Source organism: Mytilus galloprovincialis, chromosome 6 (assembly GCF_965363235.1).
Source record: "Mytilus galloprovincialis chromosome 6, xbMytGall1.hap1.1, whole genome shotgun sequence".
NCBI lineage: Eukaryota > Metazoa > Mollusca > Bivalvia > Mytilida > Mytilidae > Mytilus > Mytilus galloprovincialis.
Window position 1 is genome coordinate 8,997,404 of NC_134843.1, and position 14,704 is coordinate 9,012,107.

A 14,704-nucleotide genomic window follows, 5' to 3' on the forward strand; every position below is an offset into this window, starting at 1 on the left:
GTCTTGGAATATCATGCATGTTTCAGTAAAATATCGATATCAATTCGATATCATGTCGATATTGCCGATATCGACATCTGGGTACAACTTGGACATGACTGATTGTGATAGACCAATGAAAATGTGTACACTTTTTGGCCGTTCTTGCATATTATTTTTTCGTTTCGTCGGTAATAGGGTAATGTAATCCGGATAATTTTGTATCCGACTTTTACTTAGAAATTTACAATCTCCAAAATGTCAGCCTTCTGTAAAATTATTTTTCTTTTCCAGATTTTCTATCATAGCAATTTATTTCAATATTAATTGTCGATCAAATCACGATTTTTATTAACTTAAGCAAAATGCACACTAGATTTAGTAAATGAAGTAGATAATATTACATTGCATTGCAAATAATACACATATCTGTGTGATGAACTTTGCCCTACCTCTAAGTATCTTTCATGGCTTATCTTTTATAAATAAGACTGGGGGTTATCTCCCAAATGGGTTATTCAATCCTATTTGGCAGGTAATATATACCAAATGAATATAGATTTAAAGTGCAAAGAAAAAGATGCATATATACATGTAGGATAGCAGGACCTTGATTTAAGGTTCATCATAACAAACTGGCAAATATGGCTGTATTTACATGCCAAAAATTACTCTGAGTACAGACTTTCCTATGAAGTTGGCAAAGTTTTAATGCCTGGCATTCACTAGATATATTAAAGTTAAATACATTTTGTGGTTCAGAAAGATATAATCACTTGGATTTTGATGGGCATTTCTTTTCCTTCATGAAAACCTGGGTTTTTATAAGAAACAGTCTGTTTATTAACATAAAAACACTTTGACAAATGTTTTTCTATATGCATTTAACATTATATGCTCAAATTATTCACCATTCATTTTCTGTTATTCAGATACATTGTATAATTGAAGATACAACAATGTTTTGAAAGAGATCATGATGGTAAACAGATAACAAATGCCCAGTAGAAATCAAGGAAGTAAATTAGATGCAATGGCATATATCATTTGCCAAATTCCTGGTATCATCTTTTTCTACTTCCGAACAAACAAACTAGTACGCTTCATCATTTTAGTCTTCCTTCTTGTGTTCTATTGTGAATTTCTACATTATTATTTTGTGTTACTGATGTGTAAATGGCCGACTTTACCTCATCAACAAGCGGAAGGAACTATAGGGGGAATGAAATCCCCTCCACTGAAAGCTATGATAATTGCTGATACACATATTTTAGGATGGAGAGAAGGTCATTGGCTAGATAGAATAAGAAGGTAAATCATTTATAGGGTAAAATATAAATGATATGGTTTTGTTGTAGAATATTTATGATTAAAGAAACCTGAAGAGAAGGGACATTTTAAGGGGTTATTTGATCTTAAGTCTTGATAAAAACAATGCAAAAGTATCCATGTATGTGAGTTAATGCCATCTAATACAATTGATTGTCTGGTTGAGATTTTTTTAGTGTATAAATAGAGGAGTCCAGGAGTCCGATCAAAAGAATTGCAGGGAAAGGATAACAAAGGGACATTTAAATTCATAAGTTGAAATCAAATTGACAATGCCAATACTAAAAAGAAAAAGACAAACAGCCAACAACAGTACACAAAACACAACATATATAGAAAACAAAAACATCAATATGCATGTACGTTTAACCACGGTTGGAAATCCTTGTATATCAGAAAAGTTGGTACATGTATGTTCTTGGCAAAAAAAAGAACAAAAGTGTACCCTAAGTAAAGATATAACATGCATTCACTTTATATGCAGCACTTATATAATTTAGTAAAATAAGTACAATCTGTTGCAGATTAATTATTATAGAAGAACATAAAAAAAAAAACAATAGAAGTTGGCATAGTCCAGGAATTAATTTAATGAAGAGGCCTCAGTGGCTAAGTAGTCTAAGTAGTTACTACTTTAATCAAAAGACAAACACTGAGGTTGCAAGTTCAAACCCCACTCATGTGGGTGCACTTGACTCCAATCTTAATTGACTAGGGTTGTCAATTTCCCTATTAAAGGTCAGTGGTTTTTTCCTGGCACTCCGGCTTTCTCCATCAATAAAAACTGGCCACCAAGAATAACCCAAAAGTGGTGCTAAAAAGTGGGCGTTAAAACACCATCAATCAGTCTATCAATCAATCAATCAATTAATTTAATATTTCAATCACTTGTTCCAGTTACAATGTAAAGTACTTTATATTATTATTTTATTTTATTATTATATTTGTTTATATTTGTTTGCTTTTGCAGTTATCTTACACAAACCTATTATGTTTTAGAGAATGGATGATGGAGAAGTCCTTTCAGGCCTCTATGACAATCCATAATCCACAAGTTGTTTTTATGCTAGGTATGAACACAATTAATTTCATTTCAGATAATTTTAAATTATGTTTTGTAATGTCTATGAGCAGTCTACTTCATGTTACTGATTTTTAGATATGATTAAAAAGTATCACAGTTAAGTACTTGCTAGGATTATTTCAGAGAAACCTGGTTTCAACAACCAACTTTTTGACTAATACGACCATGTAAAGTAACATAGGCATATAGTTAACAACGATGACAGATTTTGTGTTTGGCTGCCAAATCTTAGAAAACAATGTACAAACAGTTGCAGGTATATACATCTAGAACAGATGAGTATGTTCTGTCCATTCAGTTGTCCGCTAGACAAGTGTTCTTCCTAGGCTTTTTTAGGGCTGCAGTATTCAGTGCTATTGCTTTTCAATGCTTGGCTATTGGTCAGATCGCAGTGCTATCCAATCAAATATCAGCACTATTGTTTTTCAAATTTCCTGTGTTTTGCTGTATAATTTCAATCACACGATCAACTGGTTGATTTGTCTAATATCCATAATTCACCTGTCACAGATAATTTATATATGATGAATCAGTTCAATGAAAAAAACAAAATTTGTCACTAAGTAATATTTTTGTCACTCCTTTCTCAGAAACTACTTTACAGAATTACTTCACAGTTGTTCAGTTTCTTGCACTGATGCGTTATAATGTTTGAGCAAAGTTTAAGATCCATGTACCTTCTTCCTGTTTTGCAATACATATTGGATTTTTTAACTTCAAACATTTCATCACACATTGAATCTTAACAGAATGACTTGATATTTGGTCAACAGCTCAGCAGTAATGAGTTGTACTGTGTGTGTGATTTTTCAAGCTACAAGACACCTTCTACCTTGGCTACATGTTTTCCTATATTTTGAGGTACAAGTGGAGCTAAAATGTAACCTTAGCAGGTCAACACATGCATTATTGTTTTACAGTTCATTAACTTTATTTATGTTTATTTCAAAGTTTAGATTTCCGATGTGACAATGTTCATTCATATTAATTTTGATAAAATTTTAACACAGTTGAATTATTTCAGGTGATTTGTTAGATGAAGGCAAATGGTGCTCTAGTAAAGAATTCAACTTTCATGTAAAAAGATTTAAAAAGATGTTTAAAGTTCCATCAGGGACTGATGTATACACAGTGGCAGGGAACCATGATATAGGATTTCATTATATGTAAGACTGTGTTGAAATACTAATAGATATACTTGAGTAGATATACTGCTATATGTGATTTGAAATAAGGTTTTTACCAGGTATGTTGATTTATTAATTATCGTGGCTACCACTTTTTCGTAAATTGAGGAAAAGTGTTGGGTTTTTTTGCTAATACCGGTACTTTCCATTTGATATCAACAGATTCCTTAAAGAAGCCATCAAGAAATTTGCACTTAGTAAAACTCATTAATTTATAGTCAAATTTTACCTATGAAGTCATACACTAATAGTACAAGATAAATAACGATAGGTTGTTGGATTATAAATGTATTTAAAATGTCCTTGTGGAAACATAAAAGTGCATTATTTCAAGCTAGTAATCTTTTGAGTGCTATAAAGGAGGGGTGCAAAAACCTCTTCAATCTAAAATAATTCTATGGAGCAAGCAACAAATATTTTAGGAAACAGGCTAATGACTTGGTATAAGTGTGTTCTCATGAAGTGAATGGATTGACTTTTGCAGTAAACGTGTATATAAAAAAAAAAAAAACGAAGCAAGAACACCATTGATTTTTTTTACAAACTTCTGAAACTTGGCACTTTCTGCACATTGCCTTTATGCACATAAATAATTTTTGAAATGTTTACAATTCAACATATCTGACTGATTCATATTTTTGATACTATAGGATCTCAGATTATAACAGAAGAAGATTTGATAAAGCCTTTTCTACGTCTCCTGTACAGATGGTTCATATAGATGGTGTCACGTTTGTATTACTGAACAGTATGGCTATGGAAGGGGATGGCTGTAATCTTTGTAGTCAAGCTATCAATGATTTAGAAGATATATCATGGGAATTAAAATGTGCAAAGGTATGACTTTATCAGAATCAAGTATAACAGTAAACAAATATTTATAAAAGTGATTTGGTTTAATGAAAACAGATTTACATGTGGATTTCTTGGTACTGTAGATTCATTATTACTCTTGTATACTAATTTAAGCGGATTTTCGTGATAAAGGAGAAACTTGAATTTGAATATTACAGGAAGAATAAATGTTCTGTAGGCTTGAATGCAAACTTTGGCAAACAACAAAATCAAATGTCTACAAACAAATAATTGTTTATCATTCCATGAATATTGGTAACCATAAAAATAAATAAATCAACAGATTATGTCAAAAGTATTTTAGACATATGGTATTTGAAAAAAAAAGGATATATGGAGTATCAATCCATTACACAAAATCAGTTAATGCAAAACAAAAAGCATTAATTGCTGTTCTTCATATCAAAGTCACTGTGAGACCTTCACCACAGATCAAAATAAAAATTCTAACCTCACTCCAAGTTTAAGATGGCTCCTAGCTTTTTAGGATTTTTAAAAAGATTTGAAGATTTATTTAATGATTAGTGATCATAGTTATCTCTATTAATCTTATGTTTTTATTACTATTACACATATTGTTATCTCTTTCAGGGTATATCTGAAGGTAAAGAAATGCCTGCCGTCTGTAATGGTTTTAATAAATTTAAATATTCACAGCCAATATTGTTACAGGTTAGTTGAAAGGAATAATTGTTCATAGATATTTTATATCTTTCCATGCAAAACATACATTGAATTATGTGGTCGAAATTTTTTAACAACAAAATACAGAAATTCAGTTACGATTAAAAGGAGACGTGGTGTATAGGCCAATAAGACACAATCCAATGACATATAGAACCAAAAGACATGTGGTGTATATGTCAATACGACACAATCCAATGACATATAAATCCAAAAGACATGTGGTGTATATGTCAATAAGACACAACCCAATGACATATAGAACCAAAAGACATGTGTATATGTCAATACGACACAACCCAGTGACATATAAAACCAAAAGACATGTGGTGAATATGTCAATAAGACACAACCCAATGACATATAAAACCAAAAGACATGTGGTGTATATGTCAATAAGACACAATCCAATGACATATAGAACCAAAAGACATGTGGTGTATATGTCAATACGACACAACCCAGTGACATGAAAAACCAAAAGACATGTGGTGTATATGTCAATAAGACACAATCCAATCCAATGACATATAGAACCAAAAGACATGTGGTGTATATGTCAATACGACACAATCCAATGACATATAAAACCAAAAAACCTGTGGTGTATATGTCAATACAACACAACCCAATCCAATGACATATAGAACCAAAAGACATGTGGTGTATATGTTAATACGACACAATCCAATCCAATGACATATAGAACCAAAAGACATGTGGTGTATATGTTAATACGACACAATCCAATCCAATGACATATAGAACCAAAAGACATGTGGTGTATATGTCAATACAACACAACCCAATCCAATGACATATAGAACCAAAAGACATGTGGTGTATATGTTAATACGACACAATCCAATCCAATGACATATAGAACCAAAAGACATGTGGTGTATATGTTAATACGACACAATCCAATGACATGTAAAACCAAAAGACATGTGGTGTATATGTCAATACAACACAACCCAATCCAATGACATATAGAACCAAAAGACATGTGGTGTATATGTTAATACGACACAATCCAATCCAATGACATATAGAACCAAAAGACATGTGGTGTATATGTTAATACGACACAATCCAATGACATGTAAAACCAAAAGACATGTGGTGTATATGTCAATACAACACAACCCAATCCAATGACATATAGAACCAAAAGACATGTGGTGTATATGTTAATACGACACAATCCAATGACATGTAAAACCAAAAAACATGTGGTGTAAATGTTAATAAGACACAATCTAATGACATATAAAACCAAAAGACATGTGGTGTATATGTCAATAAGACACAACCCAATGACATATAAAACCAAAAGACATGTGGTGTAAATGTTAATACGACACAATCCAATGACATATAAAACCAAAAGACCTGTGGTGTAAATGTTAATACGACAAAATCCAATGACATATAAAACCAAAAAACATGTAGTGAATATGTCAATAAGACACAATCCAATGACATGAAAAACCAAAAGACATGTGGTGTATATGTCAATAAGACACAACCCAATGACATATAAAACAAAAAAAACATGTGGTGTATATGTTAATAAGACACAATCTAATGACATATAAAACCAAAAGACATGTGGTGTATATGTCAATAAGACACAACCCAATGACATATAAAACCAAAAGACATGTGGTGTAAATGTTAATACGACACAATCCAATGACATATAAAACCAAAAGACCTGTGGTGTAAATGTTAATACGACAAAATCCAATGACATATAAAACCAAAAAACATGTAGTGAATATGTCAATAAGACACAATCCAATGACATGAAAAACCAAAAGACATGTGGTGTATATGTCAATAAGACACAACCCAATGACATATAAAACAAAAAAAACATGTGGTGTATATGTCAATACGACACAACCCAGTGACATGAAAAACCAAAAGACATGTGGTGTATATGTCAATACGACACAACGCAGTGACATAAAGAACCAAAAGACCTGTGGTGTATATGTCAATAAGACAAAATCCAGTGCCATATTAAACCAAAAAACATGTGGTGTAAATGTCAATAAGACACAACCCAATGACATATAAAACCAAAAGACATGTGGTGTATATGTCAATACGACACAATCCAATGACATATAAAACCAAAAGACATGTGGTGTAAATGTTAATATGACACAATCCAATGATATATAAAACCAAAAGACATGTGGTGTAAATGTTAATACGACAAAATCCAATGACATTTAAAACCAAAAAACATGTAATGAATATGTCAATAAGACACAATCCAATGACATGAAAAACCAAAAGACATGTGGTGTATATGTCAATAAGACACAACCCAATGACATATAAAACCAAAAGACATGTGGTGTAAATGTTAATAAGACACAATCCAATGACATGAAAAACCAAAAGACATGTGGTGTATATGTCAATAAGACACAACCCAATGACATATAAAACCAAAAAAACATGTGGTGTATATGTCAATACGACTTAACCCAGTGACATGAAAAACCAAAAGACATGTGGTGTATATGTCAATACGACACAACCCTGTGACATAAAGAACCAAAAGACCTGTGGTGTATATGTCAATAAGACAAAATCCAGTGCCATATTAAACCAAAAAACATGTGGTGTATATGTCAATAAGACACAACCCAATGACATATAAAACCAAAAGACATGTGGTGTAAATGTTAATACGACACAACCCAATGACATATAAAACCAAAAGACATGTGGTGTAAATGTTAATACGACACAATCCAATGACATATAGAACCAAAAAACATGTAGTGTATATGTCAATACAACACAACCCAATGACATATAGAACCAAAAGACATGTGGTGTATATGTCAATACGACACAATCCAATGACATATAAAACCAAAAAACATGTGGTGAATATGTCAATACGACACAATCCAATGACATATAAAACCAAAAAACATGTGGTGTATATGTCAATACGACACAACCCAGTGACATAAAGAACCAAAAGACCTGTGGTGTATATGTCAATAAGACAAAATCCAGTGCCATATTAAACCAAAAAACATATGGTGTATATGTCAATAAGACACAACCCAATGACATATAAAACCAAAAGACATGTGGTGTAAATGTTAATATGACACAACCCAATGACATATAAAACCAAAAGACATGTGTATATGTCAATATGACACAACCCAATGACATATAAAGCCAAAAGACATCAATTTGTCAACATATAGTCTTCAAAAGTAGGGGCTATGACAAATAAACATTAAGAGATAACAAAAGATAAGAATCAAATTCATGATTTTAGAGAGGCACTTCAACTGTGACAGGATAAAACTAATATTTTGAGATCTTGACCCTCCCCTTTTTAATCTTTATCTGCCCAAAAAACAAAACATATATAATAACAGTGCAGTGATGTCAATTGATATTTATTTTCTGTAGCATTTTCTGATGTACTGTCCATCAGATGCTAATTGTACAGTACCTGATGCAGTAGAGACAGTGCTGTGATTACAATTGATATTTATTTTCTGTAGCATTTTCCTATGTACCGTCCATCAGATGCTAATTGTACTGTGCCTGATGCAGCTCCACTGGATGAAAAATATATTCCATTTAGAGAGAAGTGGGACTGTTTATCTCAGGAAGCTTCAAAACAGGTCAGAAGAATTGTTTAATTTAATGTGTTCCTATATACAGTGAAACCTGTTTAAACCGAACCTCTTCGGGACTTAAGATTTTGTTCGATTTTGGCCGATGTTCGGTTTTATCAGGTTCACAATGCATACAATATGATATAACTATGCTTAAGAACATGTTTGGTTCAAACAGGTTTTCGGTTTATGCAGGATTCGGTTTAGTCAGGTTTCACTGTATCTGTATTATTGAAGACAAAACACTTTAATAGATAGTAATCCATTTCTATTATGAACCACCCAAGATTAACTGTTTTGCTATTTGTTTAATAAAAACAACACATGTCTTCCACAAATGACAAACCATATTTTCCAAATATAAAAAAATGGGTTAAAATTTACTGATGTTTTAACATTTTGTAAAACCTGTAGACTCTCTTCTGTGATTGTGTACATTCTTAAATAGTAGAGTGTGGATTTGTTAATATTCGTGTGATAAAAATGTTCATGAATTTCATGAATAACAACAACAACAACATATACTTTATTTTAAGAGGGTTACACAGTTAGCTATATAGCTTATCTTCCCTGAGGCCCTCATCATGAAAATCAAACAAAATGCAAATGAATAAAGGTTAATCATGAATTAAGATGTACACAATGTACAAATAAGTACAAAGAATCTATAGGCAAGTATGCAGACAAGGCAGAACAACAAAATCAAATATCCATGGCAATACAATTTTTCTCTATCTACGAAAATTGGTACCAACCAAAATAAATCAATCCACAAGTAGTCAAGTATTAATGATTCTTAACTTAGGAAAACAAATATGACAGATACAAACACTGCAGATATGCCCCTTTAAGAGCATACACAAACATTTGTTCAAAACCCTAAACTGGCCCATTTAGGACATACACAAAAATATGTTAATTTACATTACAGAAAAAAAACCTAGACAATATACACACAGATATATATGTAAACAAGCTCCACAGAACTGGCAATCATGAAGATATCTGTTTATGTCAGAGTTTGGATATCTTGTCAATTCCAATATACTTAAGGTCTTGGGAATACCCTTGATTGTTTTACTATGTTATTGAAACCCAATTTATGTTACAGTTATTTGAATGGATCAATCCACGTCTGATTATAAGTGGACACACCCACCATGGTTGTTATGTTTTACACAATGAAGTCATTCCTGAGTGGACTGTTTCATCATTCAGTTGGAGAAATAAGAAAAATCCTTCATTTTTATTGGTAAGTAAATGTGAATGCATTTTGCATAACATGCTTGTGAGTGTATAGTGGTAAGTAGCACTTCAGGCTGGATCTAATTTGAACTTGATTCCTATATAATGAGGGGGGGGGGGGGGGTGGAGGAGCCCTGATCCCGAAATCCCAGGATTAGAAACATGAAATCCTGAGGTCCTGAATTTAAAGATTTAAATCCCGACATCCAGAAATTAAAAAAGAGAATTCCTGGATCCCAAATGATCAATCCCGAAATCCAGAGCTTAAAAACACCCGATCCCGATGTCCCGAAAAAGGTTCTGCCCCCTCTATAATCTATCGCTATCGAAATTTAAGAAAATATTTTACCTATACAATTGAACTAAGTCTTTTTGAGAAAAAATGGTCTACTATTATAAGAACCCTGTATTTTTTGGATATCTCCATATTTTAGAAAAAAATTCTCATCTTGAATTTTATAGTCCATACAAATTTGAATTTTAATTACATATTGGCATCCTTTTTCTGTTGTAGAAATGATATGAATGATAATTGCAATGAATTGAAGTCTGAAGTATAATGTTGTGTTAATAAGATCTTAATTGGGAGCGTGACATGTGTACTCATGTTAAAGATCAGGATTTATTTTTCTTTTTTCTTCACATATATTCTGTCTTCTTTTTTAGGCTGTGATTACAGAGAAAAACTTTGAAGTTAGTCAGTGCTATTTACCAAATGAATACACAATATTTTCTTTATACATCACTGGTATTCTTATAATTTTGATCTCACTACTCTTTCCACGACGACAACCAACTGTGATATATGATGAGGATACCAAGCTTCATTGATACCACTGACCATGCAAGGGCTGTATAGCCAGTCAAGGTCGTTAAAAACTTCCATCACCATCATTGATACCATAAAAGACACAAGAATAATTTATGAGGTTACTAAACATTCCATGCATATACATATGACAATGTCAAAAACATCTACATAATAATCATTTTGTCATTTACATACATTTTTTTGAAGTACATTGTATCATAAAAAGTCAACAGAATAACTACCATTTCCTTGTCACTAGCTAGTACTAAATGTCAAAGGTAAGGTGCTGGATTGTTTCATTGTTAGTTTGTTTTATTGATGGAATAAATCAGAAAAATTACACAAATTAAATTTCGACTAGATGTATAAAATTCAAATAAATGAAATTATGATTTATGTTAATAACCACAGGATCTATTTTATACTAAGCCTAGAAATTGTATTTATTATTGCAAGTGTTGAACAATTGGCAAGAATGTGAGGTTAATCAGTATGATTTCCAGGAAATTCTGCAATTAAGTAATGCTATTAAATTAAAGTGTGTAGAAAGTCCATTAATAGGACGTTTTTTTTTTGTCTTGTATAATTTAACAACTTAATGTGAAATCTGTATTCCCTTTGGAGATAAAATTCATTATTTTAAATAGCATTGAAACCGATACAAAAATTGTACTCCATACAATAAAAAGCTAATGACAAAGACTAAATCAGAAAAGTTTCAATTTGATCTACATTAATATTTTTAGTTTGTGCGATGTCGGTTCACACTAGGAATATAAGTGTATTAGAAAGAAAATTTATATTTCTCACATGAAAAAAAAAATCAGTGTTTTTTATGTGTATACAGATATCTCATTCATTTGTGTTGGTTTTATTTCATGCAGATAAATATTTTGGTCAATTCTTCCACAATTCCTTTTATTAATCATTATTATCATGTTAATCATACATATAGGCAGTGTTCTAGGATTCCCATTACCCGTTACCCGGGGTAAGTGGATTAGGACAACGGGTAAGTCATTTTTTAGCCTTTGTCACCCGGTGGTAAGTCAATTTTCAAGTTCGGGGAAGCCGGAAAACTCTTGAAATTTCCCGGTCCTCTTCAATTTTCCCATATCTGCTTTTTATTTTTATTAAATCACGAGAAAAAACTTTGATAAAAGATCGAAGATTTTGTCGATGTCTATCGGCGCTTTTATTCAAGCACTCGTTTACTAGGTGTAATCAAGCGCAAAAGAGACCACATTCTTCTATCATTCTAAAAGTCGGTCACGGTGTCGGTAAAATCGGAAAATCCGGATTGATAACTGGTGCTTAAATCGGGACATAAACGATTTTTTTTCTTGTCATCGGAGGAAAATAAACTTACAGTTGCATTTATTATAGCTCTTAATAAATGACATAGTAATAACTATAACATATTTGTCAAATTTAGTAAGAAATCGTTTTTTTTGCGCCGTCCGCATTGGTTGGCGGATTTAACTTTTAGATGTGGGTAAGTAATTTTTTTATTGATCTTACCCGTGGGAAGTCAAGGTGCCAAAAAAATCCTAGAACACTGATAGGTATTTTATTAATAGATTTATAGGCAGATTATTCTACATTACATTGTAAAGGTAATGATGTACTTCAGTTAACTTCTAACCTTCAAAATGATATTCATGTAATTGAAAACTGGTGTTCGCAAAATTGTATGAAATTAAATGCCAAAAGTGTAAATCAATGGTACCACCAGTTGACATTATATCTTTTTATTTATTTCAAAGTATTTCTAATCATTAAATTCAAAGTTTTTTTTTCTTTTTGATGTGAATAATCATTTAAGTAAGTGTATATTTGTCATGAAATAAGCAAACACACATCTAATGCATCATTCAGATGAACAGTTCTTGGCAATTTATTTTATAAATTGATTTTGTTATGTCAACATTTATACATACCAATAAAAAGTATGTATTTCATCATATTATGGCTCAATTCATTCTCCACAGAAGTTTATATGTATTTTTTTTTTCAGAAAAATTTATAATGATTTACCAAATATATATAGGTGGTACCCAACACTTTGACTAAAATAAGTTTGGCTAGTTTAATTTTTATAAAATTTTGACAAAATATTAACTTTGACCCTTTAGAAAAAAATATAAAAAATTCAAAAAACCTGAACCAATCGCTTTCACGGAAAAATTTCATTGGATATGTAACAGTTTGACAAACACTAATTTTGATCATTGAGAAACTTAATATTTCCTGAACAATAGAATGTGATTAAAATGTTTAGCTGATTTTACAGAGTTATCTCCCTGAAGTGTTAGGTACCACCTTAAACTTATATGACAAAAATAAAAATGTATAATGTGGTGCTTATGTAACACTTTTCTGCATTAACTTTGAACAGGAACTTGCAAACTGTCAGTATTTGTATAACTTGCAAACTGTCAGTATTTGTATAACTTGCAAACTGTCGGTATTTGTATAACTTGCAAACTGTCAGTATTTGTATAACTTGAAAACTGTCAGTATTTGTATAACTTGTAAACTGTCGGTATTTGTATAACTTGTAAACTGTCAGTATTTGTATAACTTGAAAACTGTCAGTATTTGTATAACTTACAAACTGTCAGTATTTGTATAACTTGTAAACTGTCAGTATTTGTATAACTTGCTCATTAGATTATTGTGGATTCAACAATTTTTCTTGGATCAAGTAAAACTAACACTTTCGTTGATCAAGTAAAACTAACACTTTCGTGGATCAAGGAAAACTTACACTTTCATAGATATATAATTTAGTGGTTTTGCTAATGTCTGCATAGAAGTCTCCTGAAAATTTGGAATTCGTCCAACATTAAAATTTGTGGTTCACCTGTACCCACGAAATGCACGAAAATTGATATCCAACGAAAATTTATGATTCCACAGTATATGATAATGATATAATAAAAAATAATGGAATACTGAATTGAAAGCATTTCATTATGATCTTGGTTGTATTAATGGTAACAAGGTTCTCATATGCATTCTGAATTAAATATAGACCTTGTATCCATTACTCGTGTCAAGTTTTATTTAGAGCTGCTAAATAATCTTCAAAAGAGGGGATCTAAATATTTCCCAATTTTGATTATCAAATGAAACAAATGGATAAAAAAATAATCATAGTCATATAAAGAGTGATTTTATAATCTGATTATTTCCTAAACAAATTACTCTAGACGACTAAAACCAACCAATTTAGTATCTTTTGAAAGTTATTAATTGCAAAATGATTAATTAACCCTTTTCTTCAATTCATCTAAACATATGTGAAAGTTTTTAAAAGATTGATAGACACTATTATAGTTATACATAAAAATGAGGTTCATTTATCTTCCCAGGTTTTGCTGTTGAATATGCATTGCAAACAATGTTGTAGTTATTATCTAGTACATATACATTTATTTATTCACATCATAGTTTTTTTCTGAAAATGAGGTGAAGTTTGTAATTTTTGCTCATTATTTGAATATAAATTTGAATATATTGTAATATTCACTCTGTAGGGAAGTGGCAATATTCTAAAATGAATTGTTGTTTATAATTTTATATTGAATGTTATATTTTAAATCAATAAAAACATGAGACTATTTGCATTTGTTTCTATAAGTTTAAGGCACATGTTCTAAAATAGGGAAATTCCATGGGTTTATACATATATGTTTTGATCTTGCCTAACAGATTTACTTTAAGTTTTAAGCATTGAGTGATACTAGGGGTATCAGGGCTTCTGTTAGTGTATGTAACATTCACTAGCTTAATCTAACATCTTTTTAAGTTCAAAATTCAATTGGACGGTTTTTATGCCCCATTTATGGGC

At 31.2% G+C, this 14,704-nt stretch overlaps 1 protein-coding gene across 3 annotated transcripts; it reads left to right on the forward strand.

The window, feature by feature from the left end:
* The first annotated feature begins 222 nt into the window (after nucleotides 1–222).
* LOC143078873 (metallophosphoesterase 1-like) lies at nucleotides 223–14,476 on the forward strand. Of its 3 annotated transcripts, none has more exons than XR_012979289.1 (10): nucleotides 223–250; nucleotides 912–1,290; nucleotides 2,308–2,378; nucleotides 3,417–3,558; nucleotides 4,230–4,416; nucleotides 5,026–5,106; nucleotides 8,676–8,798; nucleotides 9,904–10,044; nucleotides 10,704–11,803; nucleotides 12,414–14,476. XR_012979289.1 is itself a non-coding variant. In XM_076253894.1 (8 exons), exons 1-8 carry the CDS (start codon nucleotides 977–979, stop codon nucleotides 10,866–10,868), a joined length of 1,224 nt encoding a protein of 407 aa, XP_076110009.1. In that variant the 5' UTR covers nucleotides 259–976; the 3' UTR covers nucleotides 10,869–12,072. The 3 variants fall into 3 exon arrangements, 1 of the variants encoding a protein (XP_076110009.1); XR_012979290.1 differs by lacking the exon at nucleotides 223–250 and adding an exon at nucleotides 259–514; XM_076253894.1 differs by lacking the exons at nucleotides 223–250; nucleotides 12,414–14,476 and having other exon boundaries at nucleotides 259–1,290; nucleotides 10,704–12,072.
* The last annotated feature ends 228 nt before the right edge of the window (nucleotides 14,477–14,704 follow it).